General features: G+C 34.9%; 2 protein-coding genes and 1 pseudogene across 9 annotated transcripts; all 3 read right to left on the bottom strand.

Moving 5' to 3' along the window:
* Window positions 1–287: 287 nt before the first annotated feature.
* Window positions 288–3,375, bottom strand: LOC18603865 (RING-H2 finger protein ATL46-like). 7 transcript variants are annotated; one of them, XM_088804542.1, is made up of 3 exons: window positions 3,038–3,375; window positions 1,657–2,881; window positions 288–982 (listed from the first exon to the last, which is right to left on the bottom strand). In XM_088804542.1, the coding sequence occupies exons 2-3, from the start codon at window positions 2,716–2,718 to the stop codon at window positions 866–868; spliced, it is 1,179 nt and encodes a 392-aa protein (XP_088660668.1). In that variant the 5' UTR covers window positions 2,719–2,881; window positions 3,038–3,375; the 3' UTR covers window positions 288–865. The 7 variants fall into 7 exon arrangements, with proteins under 7 accessions (XP_088660668.1, XP_088660673.1, XP_088660667.1 ...); XM_088804547.1 differs by having other exon boundaries at window positions 1,657–2,449; window positions 3,038–3,369; XM_088804541.1 differs by having other exon boundaries at window positions 1,657–3,375.
* A 3,626-nt stretch (window positions 3,376–7,001) lies between these two features.
* LOC18603864 (putative inactive receptor kinase At2g26730) lies at window positions 7,002–9,087 on the bottom strand (annotated as a pseudogene). The gene is made up of 2 exons (XR_016025288.1): window positions 7,798–9,087; window positions 7,002–7,582 (listed from the first exon to the last, which is right to left on the bottom strand). The product of XR_016025288.1 is annotated as a putative inactive receptor kinase At2g26730 (transcript).
* Window positions 9,088–9,760: 673 nt separating this feature from the next.
* LOC18603863 (ubiquitin-conjugating enzyme E2 5-like) lies at window positions 9,761–14,933 on the bottom strand. The gene is made up of 7 exons (XM_007036093.3): window positions 14,794–14,933; window positions 12,844–12,917; window positions 11,372–11,451; window positions 11,085–11,199; window positions 10,762–10,814; window positions 10,422–10,550; window positions 9,761–10,196 (listed from the first exon to the last, which is right to left on the bottom strand). Exons 2-7 carry the CDS (start codon window positions 12,885–12,887, stop codon window positions 10,063–10,065), a joined length of 555 nt encoding a protein of 184 aa, XP_007036155.1. The 5' UTR covers window positions 12,888–12,917; window positions 14,794–14,933; the 3' UTR covers window positions 9,761–10,062.
* Window positions 14,934–16,342: the final 1,409 nt, after the last annotated feature.

The following is a 16,342-nucleotide window of genomic DNA, read 5'->3' as shown; positions in this document are numbered from 1 at the left end:
TATATATATATATATACACCCTTACAATGTATATACACATATATAAATTGATTTGGAATTGCATAATTTTCATTATGAATCTCCTTATTACTGTAGCTAGAACTTGATGGCCATGGCCCTATTTATCACTTGCTTCATACCCTTTTAAATGCCATTTGATGACATATACAATATGATTCCAAATAAGTTTAATTTGCCAATTTATGTTACCAAAAGTAGTTTCCCTGCCATAGAGAAAGAGAAATTAATATCTTAAGGCTACTAGGAGAAGGATTAGTGCAAATGAATTAAGCATGAAAAAGAGAAAATAGAGTCAACTGTGAGTAAGAACTTCAGAATAACAGGTTTGATGTTTGCTTCCTAAACCATGTCAGCCATGACAGTTCCAAGTTTTTTTCTTTAAGCTACTCCACAGTCAATCTGCTCAGAAATGGCTTTTTCTTTTTTTCTTCTTTTTTGTCTTTTCTTTTATGGGACTGAAATAACTTGGAAAAATTAACACCATGATCCCTTATATGCATTTGTGGACCATGTTTTTATGAAGGTAACAAAAATTGAAGCTCTCTCACAAATCATCGACTAAGAGCATCACCCCCACTTTGATGAAAGGTGAAAAAGAACTTGTGGTTATGGACGCCAGCCTTGGTGGAAAACAGGATAGGCCAATTCTTTTCTGTTGAAGTTTTGGTGGTGTGACACCGATGGTGATCTCTGACAAGAAGTTGACCCCTTCAGGCATTTACAGGGGGATCCAATCTTCTTCTTACAGGTGCATATTTGGAGGTTGTGAGATCCTTCGGAAACTTCTTTTAATGGAGCTTGACAACCATGATTGTGCTTTCAAACAATGGAGTCCCCATCAACTTCATCTCCTTCTCTCATGCTCCCTAAGGAAGCTAAGTTCCCTAGCGTCAAATGCAAGATATTTTGCCCTGTCAGGCTGGGAGCATTTCTCTCTGGTGGGGTTTGCATCCCAACTAAACTGGAAGACTCAAAAGATTCAAGAGCCACTGGAAAAAGTTAAGCCTCAGGTTTCAAACCACAGCTATTACCAGTCACAGCACCAAACCAAAATTTGCAGATTCAGTGTCAGATTTCAGTGCTGTTTCAGATGAGAAAAATGAAGTTGAATTTGCTAATGAAAAGAGTTCAAGAGAAAGACAAATATAGCCAGTACAGAATCCTCATACATGAAGTACTTCTTGCTTATTCAATGACAAATCACCATTGCAATTAAATGACTGATTGTTTGTCAGTAGATACCAAACTGCCATGGAAATTTTCAAGGAAACCACAGAAGATAAACATAAAATTTTTGCAGAAGGCTGGAATGTCAACCCTTTTTGAATAGGGATTAGGGAAGAAAGAAGGAAGTTTCCCTTTTCACCATTTCCTGTTTAAATAAAGAGGGAGCCATATTGCTTCATCCACCAAGAAGTGGCAATCAGTTTCATCTTAATTCTAATTAGCTAATTGGGTTCTTTGCATTTTGAACACCAAATATATGCATCCTCATCAATCAGCTAAAGAAAAAGCTAAAAATAAATGAAATATCACTTATATTTGATGAACATATATAGATTGATTGGTGAAGAGAACAATTTTTTTTTTAAATAATCATACAGCTTGAGTTCTGTCATTCCTAGGCAAACTTACATTAAGATATACATCAGCATGATTATCTGAAGAAGCTGTGAATCTGCTCCTCTTAGACCAAAGCCATATCTTAGAGACAGAAAAGCTCTCACCTTTAGTTCTCCTGATTCTCTTCTCTTCCACATCTCCATCAATGGAGGAACTCCCATCTTCTCCTTTCCCTTCCACGAGCTTCCCATGGCTAACATCAGGAGACAAAGTCACTTGCAATGAATCACCAACCACATACTGATATGCACCCATTGAGTAACATCTCCTTGCATCCAGATTGCAGCTACTAATCTCTCCTTGTAATACTCTCCCTCCACCACTTTCTCCATCATTTATACTTCTGAACTTACCAAGTCTCACTGAAAAGATCCTCTTTTCACTAACATCTTCCGTAGCAGCCGCTGGTTTCTGACTACAAGAAATCCCGTTTTCTCCATCACTCTCAACCCCATTAGATATTACCCTCAAGTACTCACATTGGAACATCGGATTTTCTAAGGGTAAGCTAGAGCCTGAAAGGGTTCCTCTACAAAGGGGGCATGTAGAGTTTGAAAGAAGCCACGTGTCTATACAATCTATGTGAAAAGCATGGCTACACATTGGAAGCAATCTGAGCTTGTCCTGGTCCGAGTATTCGCATAGACAAACAGCACAGTCAAATGGCTCCTTCAATCCCATTATGTCTTTGTAGTAGAAAACTGGTAAAGAATCTATGACAGATTGATCTAGGCCTGAGTCATGTAAACGAAAGAGCTGCTGAAGCTGTCTTTGAAGTCCATGGGACTCTGAGTTTCCAGGGTATCTATTGGATTGATAAATTGGTGAAAAAGATGGCCTCTTTATGAGAAATCTAACTAGCAAATGGAGAAGACCAGCAATGAAGAAGATTACAGCAAAAATGACTATAATCAAAAGAAGAACTGGACTGATTCTGATAGAAGGTGATGGTGGGGATGATTCATAATAGTCAATATTATAGTAATTAGGAGTTGGAAATGAAGAGAGAGGTGAAACAGGAGGTGGGTACATCATTTGCTTAATTTCATTTGTAATTCTAGACATTTTTAGCATATATGCATGCTCAAAAGGAAATGGAACTCTTTTGTTGTCTTTTGTTCTTCATGGCACAAAAGCAAAGCTCTTTGCTATCAATTCCTTTTGAGTTACTCTCCAAAAGATATTCTTCCTTGCAAGCTAGGTAGTAGTATATATTCTGTCAGCAGAATTAAGGAAGCTATGCCAAAAAAGGAAAAAGGGAAATGTAATCAAATTCTGCTGAGTTCTTCAGAAGACACTTAACTAGAAAATTGAAGAATCAAATGTGAAGCAAGATTTAGAAAAGAAGATGGCTGCAAATTAACAAGTTCAGAGAATAGTGGATAATACCAACCTGAGGGACGGAGAGTACACATGGAAAAGCCGTTTGAAAGAGAGTCCTTTTATGATTTTGGTTGGTTCTTTGTAGCTGAAAGGCCTCTGTTTTGTGCCACAAAAAGCACAGCTTTTCACTTTGTTTTATACACGAAGAGTACAAGAGAATTAGTGGACAAGGGTTGGATTGGCTGTGGGGAGCCTGGATGGTAGTGGCAATGGCCAAGTCTAAAACCATTTCCACATTGAAACAGTGCATGGCCAATTGGTAACCCTTGGCAACACCACTTTTAGACCTGTCTAAATGGGTTATAGAAACCTGACTAAAAAGTTCAGGAAGAGCACAAGAAAAGCTGAGAAATAATTGACACACAGGTCCACCATTAAAACACCAACTTTGATTATCCACAGTGGTCAAAAGGGTGACTTCTTTATTGGGAGAATTCATCAGGATTTTTACTTAATTATTACCCTTTAATGATGCTTCTTTTCTTTGTGTGATTGCCTGCTAATCACGGCAAACCCCCCATCAATTTATTCTGGTCACACCTCAGTTACATCCAGTAAAAAAATTCTTTAAAGATGAGAAAGAAATGGCTTTTTTGGATTCTTTTTAACCCCCCCCAATTTCTTTATCAACCGACTTTGACTTAGCAATCAAATCTCTATCCCAAGCAAGCTAAAATGGCCAACAATGAAATGATGGAAAACAAGAAAGCAATTACTTAACCAGTCACAAGCTCTTAAACAATGCTGATTACTACTACTACTGCTGTTTTAAAATCCCTAGTCTGTTAAGTTGAGATATTCTCAAATATATAAAAGTAATTAATTTTAAATTAGATATTCATTTTAAAAATTTAATATAATTTCCAAGTAAATCTTATCTCTTCTGTTAGTGTCCTCTCTGCCATAAATTATCACGTGATTCTCTATACTTGAGGGCAAGTATTAAATTATATTGATGATGAAAAATCTCTCATCTGTTGGGTTAGAAATTTCCTCTGCTTCCCCTTAGATCATTCCCTTACGCGTGGATATGATGAAATGAGAAAAGTCTATAAAGGTTATGGACAAAACCAAATGGTAGGGTCTTGAAGGCTTATGTCTCCTTTTGCTTGCACGCATGGCTGCCAAGTGAGTCGATGATTGTGCCGCCCACCCTGAACAGAGTGATTATAACCAAACATAGTATTATGGTAACTTCACAGATGCTAGGACTCTATTTTTTTTTTTTTTTTGGTTATGTTTCTGTCTTTCCTCTTGAATCCTTACCGACAAGAGGGTAGATTAGCTCTTGGTTTGGTCTTAATCTTTTTCTATGTACTTGGTTTCTTGAATCATCTAATATCTAAATCAATCATTCTCTTCTTGACAAGCTTGCTACTTAAAGAGGTGTGTTCGGTTTTGATCAACACCATGATCATTGTATATGTATGAAACACGTCATCTTGTAATTAAGACACAGACTAATCAGCAATTAATATCGGTGCTTGAATAAAAGAAATGGTTTCAAGACGTGTAAATGTCATTTTCATTTAGACTAATTTCTCTGGTGTTTAATGAATTTAATCCGATAAGCTTAAAATGTAATTAGATATGATAATTTTGAACACGACATGAAAATATACAGGTTTAACATGTTTCATACTTAATCACGTTTAAGACATAAAAATTTTCGTGTCTTAACGTATGAGATACGAATAATACATTTAAAATACATTTAAACACGTTTAATTTAAACGTATAAACGTGTTTAAACATATATACATGACATGTTTATCAATTTTTTTAAAAATTAATAGTAAAAAATTATTTTAACTTCACTTAAATAATTGTAAACAATTATTTTAAAAGGTTTTTTAAATTTTATAAAGATAATAATGTAATTATGCCAGAATCCTAATTTTGAACTTTTTTTTTTATGCTGAAAGTTCTCGTAGAACCCTAATTTTGAACTTTTGTTTTGTTATATTGATGTTTTTATTTTTGTTTTGTTATAATTATTTTTATAATTATTAATTTTAAATTTAAATAATAAAATTATATTTAATTATAAATATTTTTATTTAAACGTATTAATCATCATGTTGTTTCGTATATTGACACATTTAACAAATGTGTTAATCTTATACGGTTATTAAACATATCAAATTTAAGACACAAATATTATTCTTGTCGTATTCGTGTTTAACCTTAGTGTGTTTCGTGTCTAATCGTGTCTGACACATTTAAGACACGAAAACACAAATTGTCAAATCTAGATACAATGAAAGGTAAAAGATGGATAAGAGATTTGATTTATTTCAAAGAATAAAGAGCATTGATATTAGAATTAATTGTTTTTGTTATGTATTGGAATGGTTATTATTTTGGATATTTATAAAAAAAATTCCACACGAGATATATTTTCTTCAATTAGTAATTATTCAATCAATAAATATATCTTTACAATTGTAATTATTGAGAACATATCTTTCGAATTTTATTAAATATCATTGTTAATTCTTTTGGAAAGGTTTTAACATTTATGAAGTGAAACAATTATTGCATATTTGAAATTTCTGAATTTCTTCATACTTCTTATTTCACTTTATTTTTTTAAAAAAAATCAAAATAATGAAATCAACTAATACTGATCATTAATCTCAAATGTATACTTAAAATCCTTCAATTTAAAGAAAAAGAAATATTTAATGTGTGATAAACTGATTATCTGATTCTTTTAAAAATAATAAATAATATTTTCAGGAATATTATTTACTGCACATGAGAAGTATTGTTTTACTAATTAAATATACAAGACTGTGTGTCACGGTCCACACCAACTCCTGTGAGGTATTGTTCGTTTTAACCTGCTAGACTTACGGTTTTATCTCACAAAAGACACCTCACAGGTTAAAAGTGACGTGAACCCTTATATTCTCAGTATCATTCTAGAATATAGCCAATGTGGGATTCATCGCTCCGATCATGACATCCACCCTTACTCCTCGTTGAGATTTTCTCTTCGATGTGGAACTTTGTGACTCACCCGCTGGGAGCATTATATAGACGATGTGAGATTCACGTTCACACGAAGACCGTGACATCCTTCCTTACTTCAACAAGAGTTCACTATCCTAAATAATACATTACTAGTACTCAGAGTCCGCTCTGATACCAACTGTCATCGACTACGCTCCTTCTCCAAGTATGCGATAGTCCGTGCGGTACTTGAGTGGACACTTCCACGCAAGTCAACCAATACTCAATTATATTTGTTTCAACAATTATAATAACAACAAATAAAACTAAGAGAATCCGCATCAAAATCAAAAGACATATTGAATGTCATATATGCAACCACTAAGTTATAATAAAAAAAATATTTTATTAATCTGAAATTAATTACAAAGGGACCAAGACACGTCATCGTCGAGCTATAGGGGTAGTCCTAGATGATTCACTACAAACATACCTTTACCAGTGAGACAGCCCAACAATCCGTCAACTGCTTACTCCCTATAAAGAGTTTATTAGATTTTACAAGTACTCTACCAGTAGTCATTACAATGCTTGAAATGAGGATATTCTTTTTTTCAAAAATCTTCCCCTAAAGACTTAATAAGTATTTTTGAAGGTATCACCACGAGCCATTACATTGTTTGAAAGAGAAATACTTCTCTTACAGGTACAAAACACTCAATCTCATAAATAACTCTATCCTATAATAGTTTGATACAAGGTTAACTCATGACACTGTGCTACGCAATCCTAGTATCAAACACCACTTCAAGAGAAACTCAGCTATGCCAAGAACTAACGAGCACTTCTTTGTTTGTAGAATATATGAACAAAATTAAATTTTCATGCCATCATAAGTTTTGAAGGAAAGAATAGTTTACAACATACAAAAAAGGCATTGGTAGATTACAGCGATTTGAGTTGGAATTGTGGGTTCCCAACAGCAAATATTTTTTACATTAGGTGTTGGGGAGTGTTCATGGTTCGGAGCTGGATATATCTTCTTCATCTTTCAGTGTGTTGATCATTACAGCAACTTGGTTTATGCTTGGCCTTTCGTGAGGATCAGGATTTATGCACTTGAGTGCTATCTGCAACAGGTTCAGCATCCTCTCTTCGCTTGCACCCTCCAGAATCAAGTCCTTGTCAAACACTTCAACGGTCCATTCCTCTCTAACCACCGAGTGCACCCATCGAGCCAAATCAAAGCCATTATTCTGCACCAGCTTCCCTGTAAGAAGTTCAAGAAGGATCACCCCAAAACCATAGATGTCAGCTTGAAAGCTTCCATAGGTTTGACCATGGTCTGAATCGTTGTTGATGATGAAGCTGTTGGATGGAGAATGGAATGTTTGGTCTTGACTGTCGTACACCATTAGTCCATACTCACTGATACATGGATCCATATTCTTGTCGATCAGAATGTTCGTGGATTTCAGGTTACCATGAGCAATTCCATCTTCACGGAGCTCCTCATGCATAAATGCCAAAGCCTTAGCAACGCTAGCTGCTACGTTTAATCTGCTTCCCCAGTTGAATGCCTGGCCATTTTGGGATCCTGAATCAACAAGGGAGCATCGCTGTTTGATTATAAATTATCTTAAGCAGCCTAGGGCAGAAAAGCCAGGTTTCCATGTCAGTTTGATCCTGGTTGTTTTTGCCCGTGAGCATAAACTAGTATCTATTTGTGTCTATGTATCTGTTGTATTCTCCAAGGAAATTTTGAAGGTATAAAATCAAATTCTACAGCAGAATTAGTGAGAATGAGATTACCATGGAGGAGCCTGAAAAGACTGCCATTTGGTTGATATTCATACACCAAGAGCTTCTCTTGCTTGGAACAATAAAATGCAACTGATGGCAATACATTCGGATGCCTTGCCTGGTCCAGCCTCTGCATCCTGCTCTTGAAGTCTTCGCTTGTAACACTCCAGTCCTTTATCCTCTTCACAGCCAAGGTTGTCACACCATTATCAAGCATTACCTTGTAAAGGCTTCCATGTTTTCCCTTTCCTAGCAATTCAGCCGGAGCTCGAAGAAGGTCCTCAAATCTTAAACCTTGGGCTGTTGGACTTGAGAGAACTACAAGCGATGACAAGGCCACTCCACTCTCAGCAGAACTTATTGAATACTCTGACTTATGCTCAGTGGTCTTGGATTCGTTGGAAGTACTACTAGTCTTTGCTTCCACTCCCTTTTTCACAGCCTCACTCTTTTCTTCTTTTGGCTTCTTCTTACGGACTAATTTGTAGGCAACGAGTAGCACTATGATCAGGCCGAGAGCTGCATAACCGAAGTAGATAAGGAAATCCTTGCTTGATGAATCTTTAGATTTCCTTGTTGATGGTGGTGCTGCTGATGGCGGGCATGCCTTTGAGACCAATTCTCACATAGTTCAGGATTACCTGAAAAACTGTCTGCAGAGAACCGACTTTTAACATCAGGAATTGGACCACTGAAGTTGTTGTTGGAGACATTGAACCGTCTCAGATTGGAAAAATCAAGATTTGGTATCTCTCCACTCAGCTGATTGTTCTGAGCAAGGAAAGTAACCAGGCCTGAAATTCGAGATAAATCAGGAACCTCTCCAGAGAAGTTATTAAAAGATATATCGAACCTTTTCAAATTACTCAACTGTTTCAGAGGCTCCGGAAGGTCACCGGACAATTGGTTCCCACTTAAATACAGGTGTGTCAAACGTTTGCAGTTCCCTATCTCTTCTGATATCAATCCAACAACATTGTTCTTGTTCAGGCTAAGCACGGAAAGGGAGCTTGCCCTGCAGACAGAACCAATATCTAGAACTCCAGTAAGATTTAGCTCATCAAGAACTACTTTCTTTACGGATTGCAATTTCAAATCACAGGATACACCCTTCCAGTTGTCTTTGCAGGGGTCTGAAGTCATGTTCCAACCCCAACTTTGACCTCTCTCAACATTTCCAGCTGCAAGTTTGTCCAAGAATTCCACCAGTGATTGCTTCACTTCTTCATCTTCAGAATTTGACACATGGAAGAGGAGAAAGATGAAAATGGGCAGAACCCGAATGGAAACTGGGTTCATTTTCGAAAAAAACAAGCAAGGTTTAGCAAAAAATGAGCAGGATGATCTGCCTGCTTTTGCCTTCTTTATGAAATGGGGTTTGCTTGATCATGAATCGTAGAACAAACAGAAAATAACAAGGCGGGAACTGTTGCACTGCCCACTTTTGCTTGCCAAATGGCTGAATTTACAAAGTCTGGATACGACTGTCAATAATGACTCGGGAATGAGGCAAACCGCCAAAGTGACATAAAAAAAAATGACTGCCGGCAGAGTGAAATAGTCAAGCATTTCCGAAACGCCAGGTCTTTCTCAGTTGGCGTCTCACAAACCAATTCTTCAGGACCTAGAAAAGGATCAATATTAAATATATATATATATATAGTACAAATGCAGCTTTGTCACTGATCTAAATCCAGCAATCAATTGGCAAGGAATCTTTCAGCCGAAACCCTGAATTTTTAGCAAGCTTCAGAATGTTGATTGAAATCAGACAAATGCATTGCTCAGCAGAAAGCATCACTTAATAAATAAGTAATCAAGTACTAAGACGGATTCTGTGTTGCTTCATTCACAAAGTGAATCAAGCAGTTCCATTAATTAATGTCTTTCAATATGAAACTGGGATCTTCCCTGCAATATTTCCTACTTATTGGGCTCTATCATGTATCACTGAAGTTATTGATGACAAATGTAAACAAATTCTCAGCATATACAATATATATATATATTCAAATATTTGTAATCTCCTAGTACAGAGATCTAATGGGAAAAGAAAATAAAAGGCTGTTGAGACAATCAAATAACTACTTAACAAGAGATGATGATAAACATATTTGATTTAGTGTATCAATTGTTCTGTCCATTTTTCTTGTGACCCCTAGTATTTTGAAATCTCTTATCACTTCTATTTTTCTATGCTGAGGAGAACAACAAAGGGGTTCATTGCTGCTTTTATCAGGTGTTTAGCTCATTGAGCCAAGTCCCCGAGTTCTGTTATGGGTCTGCATGTCCAGCGATTTCATCATCACTAGATTTGCTTTCTTCATCAGTGACATCTTCTTCATCGCTCTCTTCATCAGCTGTGGATTTTGTGATGTTTTCTTTCTTTGCGTATCGCTCACAGTACTCTGTTTCCACATCGGTAAAAGACACTTGTTACATCACTCACCCTGGAAAGGAATATTTATGGGGCAACTGCCCTCTCTTTCTTATACACTTCTCATGGACAGTAATTCTGAGTTCCCAAATCACAAAATTTTCAAATGTAGAGAGTAAAAGATTTCTTTGGAGCCATTCAACTAAAGCAAATGTGAATGGAAAGAAGGAAGGGTAAACCAATTCAATATCTTCACCTTTTACTTTTTGATCATATTGCTTCCGATCCTTCATCATCAATGATGCTGCATCCCCATTTAGGGGGTCCGAAGGGTTTGGGTAAAGCAAGAGTTGTGGAAGAAAAACTTCAAAAATATTTAAAAGATCTGCAGCAACAGAAAAAAAAAAATCACGAACAGCTCATTTGACTGAACAAATACCAGAAAGAAAGCAGCTTTTACTAATTCATGTGTGGGAGAAGAAAATGTAATATTTCAAAAAAAAAAAAATGTATAGGGGCATTGCAAAGGTGCCAATCAAGAAAATAGATAAAATCGATGGCCTTTTGGTAAGCATTGGTAGTTAAATGATGCTTACCGAACATTGGACTCCATGATTGGTTAATAACATCCAAGCATACAGAACCGGACCTGCAATTAATTCAATACAGAACAAATTCAGGCTGCGTCATAACTTTAAACAATAATCAACATGGACAAAAGGTTACCAGAATCCTGGTCTATTAAGAATTAATTTTAAATAAGAGAATCTTAGGACCATAGCCTAACCATTCCGTTTTTTAGATGGCTGACCATGACAGCTCAATTGGATCATTTTTCAAGACAGTAAAAGAAGAAAGAACTAAAGCAGAAGATATTGCAATCTGTAAAAGTCAGACTTTGAAATTATAAATTGCTTACATTTCATCAACATTTGGGTGGAATATCTTGTTCATAAACCCAATAGAAGGGGACTTGTATGGATAAGCATCAGGAAGCTCAACTCGGATTTTCCAAACTCCACCTTCATACAGGCCTGCAAACATCACAGTTGAAGAGGTTAAGGATATTAAAGGAAGAAAGGAAAAATGATCACATACAAATAACGTGCAAAAGAAATCATAAATAACAGATAACTTGCTGAGCAAGAAAAAAAAAAAAAACAGATAACCAGAAACATATATAAACCAGAAGTAATATAAGCATACTTTCTTTGGGACCATGAAATTCAACGTTGAATTCGTTGAGTCCATCATTTATTGTTTCCACATTGTAATCACTCATCATCCTGGATAAAATGAACAAGTGAGAAGTGCCAAAGAGATAAAAACTCATTAGCAACTCAGATTTAAAAAACCCAAAATTTAGGCAACAATTGCTAAATTCAGTAAAGCTTTCACAAATTGAAAATGGGAAACAGTGTCATCATTTTAATAAAGTAGATGTAACGAGAAATAAAATAATCAATCAGGCAAACCAAAAGGAGAAATCATCTCTAGGTTGTTATATGCAAGAGGAAGCCCCATCCAAATGCAACAAACTCACCACATAATAATGGTGAATTCTGAAGACCATTAACCAATCTAGCTGTTCATGGATGGCTTATGTGGATTGTGGAAAATCAGAACCAACACCATAGACACAGTTGAATATCGTATGTATTTAATGAATAAATGCCAATCAAATTAACAATCCAATTCATAGATGGCTTAAGCTGCCTGGCTTAGAGAATCTCACATCTCAAAGGACCTCATGTCCTAAAATTGCAGATAAAACCACATTAAAGCTCTCTACAAAGTTAACTGCAAAGTAAAAGTTCTATTTGCACTTGAAACCAATGAGGTAGAATTTGTTAAAATTTTACAAAAGTAACAAGATAAGAAATGAGTTAATAAGACTGACAAAATCAAACTCATTATGCAACTGAACCAAATCACAGCAATCAGCAGTCTGGCAATCCCATTATTCATCATGCAAAGTAAAAGTTCTATTTGCACTTGAAACCAATGAGGTAGAATTTGTTAACCAAACTAAACCATCTATTCATTGCTAAAATAGGTGCAAAATTAATTTTATTAACTTGTCATGTAGTCTACAAACAACTAAATGATAATCTTCAAACATAAAATCAATGCTGTCTCCTCCTTTTCACAGTTGCTTCAACCAGAAGAACTTCATACAACCCAAACTTTTACAAAAATTACAAGATAAGAAATGAGTTAATAAGACTGACAAAATCAAACTCATTATGCAACTGAACCAATTTGCAGCACTCAGCAGCCAGGCAGTCCCGTTATTAACATATTTCCACATACAATCCATTTATGAGATAAGAAATGTTTCAACTCGACAAATTCCATTGGAGTAACCATCTTTGCTACAAGTATATCTTAATGATGCTACCCGGCTAGGCTTACAGATCAAAACAGCCCAACTTACCCAAATCCCTAGATATGTGATTAAGTCAGCTGGTCTGGGTGCATCGGCCACACTAACCCCTAGCACCTCCTTAGGTGATTGCAAAGATTAGTGCCCAAAAACACCTAGGGAAAACCCTATGATTTCTTTAAAGGCAAAAAAATTACAAAATGTCACCGACAAAATGAAAATAGATTGAAATTATCATGTGAGCGTAAAGCATCACTGAATATGAAGATGTAAATATGAAAGAGAAACTTACAACTTCATTACATCCATTTCTCTCCTCTTGCTTGGGGAAGACATTGTAAGCCAATATAATTAAATTCCAACTACCTGCCAAAATGTCATCAATAAAATTAACATTCTGCATTTTCTGCAAAAATAAAATTTAAAGTAATGAACTTCACTTTTTACAAACTTCAATTATCCAAAATTTTCTTATTTATAAAACTGCTTAGGACAAACTAATCTGATATACGAGAAAAGGCAATATTAACTTGTACACATCCAAAAGTATATAGCATAAAGCAAAATGCTGCATTCAAAGAAACCTCAAATATTATGCAACGACCAAAAATAAATGTTGCTGCGGAGAACAAAACAAGTATATCAAGAGAACTAATACCAAACAAACCACATCATTGTTTTTGGTGTAAGATAGTGAGGTTTGAATATTTGACCGTTTATGAAACTAAAGGAAACCTCTAAATCCAAGTAAATTGTTTCCTACACTTATATAACAATGCTTAGAAAGAGCCACTAAAGCCATACAGAAAAAATTAGCAAAAAGAAATAGTCCAGACAATGCCTTTGTTTGATGCTTAACCACTCAGTTATGCAGGTTAGAAGTCAGTAACTTATGACCGATTTGCTTCATTTGTTCTTGATTCTATTTCTCTTTTCTATATAGCTAGCCTGATACATCCTGAGATCAATACAAAACCACAAAAGCTTGCTATGAATATCAAAAGCTTTAACTACAATATGAGCCAACAAGTTCAGCTGTAAGTACACTGGTTCAACAAAGTAGAATTATTGCCAAGTACGGTGTTAAAGAACACTTTTCATGCCAAATGGCTATACAATAGTTATAAGTAACTAAGGCAGAGATGACACAAAGTTAGTATGGTCAAACAATATAGCATTTTTGACATAAAGAACATGAACAAATGGAAGAAAAAGACTACGATAACCTTTCAAACTGATTTCAAATTCCCCAATGAGGAATATTTGTCTTAGCACACTCATTTAACCAAGAAAATTTCCAGCCCAGCTTACCATTAAAATGTGAAAATTTTTTATCTCATGATTTTTAACAGCAAATGAATCTGCAAAAGTAATAAATATATGTAATTATAACCATAACTACATAGATTCTTTAGTTACCTGGATTGGCATATGACCCCGAACCAAAACTGCGGGTTTAGGAAAATTTGACAAGTTTGTTCATGCATAAACAAGCTAGATGCTAAGCCCCAAACTTAGCATATTCACATCCATCTAAAACAAACCCGAATGGTGAAAGCTCTAAAAGATAGAAGATTCAATCCCCAGTAGTTCCATAGATATTAATATTGGTGCAAATCCAGTATATGAATTTCTCAACTAGCACACTGGGAAAAAGGCAAAAAACTTCACACAGCCGCTAGCTGCTTATGCTGAACATATTAAACCCATCTAATTGAATCAACAACTTCCCTATTCTTCCAGCATTGATTCATAACATCAATATACAATCCTACAATGCATAATTCCAGTCTAAAATGAAAAAAAAAAACTAACAATGCTAAAAGCAAGAATTTTGTGATAATTAGCAAATAAAAAGAAAGCAACAATCCCTACTTTACACATTTGCATTGGAACAGTACAAATACAAATCTCTCTGATCCTTAATTGAGACCACTCATTACCCAGAACAATAAAAACTATCTCAAAAAATAAAAAAGAAATTATATAAACCCCGGTTCTGAAATGGTCCTTTCTTAATGCACTAGAAAGCAAATACAAGGCAAAAAGAGGAAAAACAGAATCAAATTCATCATTTCTCAATCCTTTTAAACTTAAAATCCTACTGAAACGTAATTAATTTAAGATCTGTGGCCAAAAGAGTCGCCAGACGACCAACAATCTATTCCCTGTTTGATCACTTGCAGGAAAAAAAAAACAAACCAAGAAAACTGTGAAGGAAAACCTGGGATGGGTATCTTACGTTTTAGCGGAAAAGGGTATATTTTGCCAAGAAAATTTTCAAGAAGAGGGTTAGACTGAATCGTCTTATAAAAAGGAGATTCCCGAGCAACGAACGGAAAATGGAGATGGCAAAGAGAGGTAAACAGGGGCGTTTTTCTTTTTCTTATATAATAGAGAGAGGGAGTAAATGTCGTCATGTTTTCATGTGCACGTGTTGGATTCATATTCTCCTTACGTGTCGTGCATGGTTTTGTGGGGTTTTTCTTTCCCCCTATATTTAAGGAATAATTAAACTATTATTTATTTGTTTTTGAATTTAATGCATTATTTTCATGAAATTCAAGAGAAGATCATGTATTAATTATAAATTTCTTTCTTAAATATCATTGTAACCAATGTCAGTATATAATATACGGATTTGGCATTAATTATACAAAATATAGCATTGGATTTACTCATGAATGGCTAATGACATGTTAAATTTTTTGTTTAATTTTTTATAAACATGTAATTTGTTCAATTTAGTTGTTCGATTTAATAATCATTATGCATGTCATGTAATTTTATTAAGTTGAAATTTAATTTCCATCGCGTCTAGATTAATCGAACTTTACATTAAATTTGTCTAAATTATTCATTTTATTTACATTGATGTATACATGAAATCTCATTATTTTTTTTTCTTTAAATGGGGAATGCCCAAGGTGAGGTGATTTAGTCTTGAGATCTGCATTTTTTACTAGATTAAATTAGCCGAATGATGGCGTGCCTATTACCTATTTACCAGTGCCCAATGCACATGATACATCCTACCTTTACCTTTCCATAATATTTGAATATGGGAAATGGAGGATGCAAAGGGTACATAGAAGAAGAAATATATGCAAAAATCAATATTCATATCGAATGATACTTAAGACCTATTTAAGTTATTTTAATCTTATTTAATTAGATAAAATAATAAAGTGTACTTTGTTACAAAATACCAATTATTACTCTTAGATCATATTTATGAGTAAAAGAACCCTTTCATATTTTTTTTCTTGATCAATTGAGAAGCACAAGACCATAAACTTGTCTTTCATATTGTCATGACCAAAAGCAGGTTAACAGGTTCATTTATGCTAGAAAAATATCAAATTAAAACAAATTAATAAGAACAAGGAGTAGAAAGGACTCATATATTATGCCAAACTCTAAAATGTTTTCCTCATAATTAAAGAATGTAACTACTTTGGAAGAAAAATCAAAGGCATGATGTTTAAGGAGTCTAGATAATGGAATCCTTTTAATCTCTTTCCTCCTACATACAAAATGCATGGTATTAGTAGTTGCTCGTTCTCACTCTAGTGCTAGCAACCAAAAAGGTTTTGGAACTCTTCAATTTCTTTCCAAAAACAATTGTCCATTGAATCCATTCCCCTATAACATGGTTTTCCAACACCCAAATGTCGATTGAATTAGACTGAGAATCAACTCTATATCACTTTTACAAGGGGAGATAGCTTCTGAAGGTAGTAAAATCTCATTGAAATTATCAGTGTGGACCTAAAATGCAACAATAATTG

The sequence above is a fragment of the Theobroma cacao genome, chromosome 3 (assembly GCF_053813885.1).
Source record: "Theobroma cacao isolate CCN51 chromosome 3, ASM5381388v1, whole genome shotgun sequence".
In the NCBI taxonomy this organism is placed as follows: Eukaryota; Viridiplantae; Streptophyta; class Magnoliopsida; order Malvales; family Malvaceae; genus Theobroma; species Theobroma cacao.
This window is presented reverse-complemented; position numbering and strand designations above follow the sequence as displayed.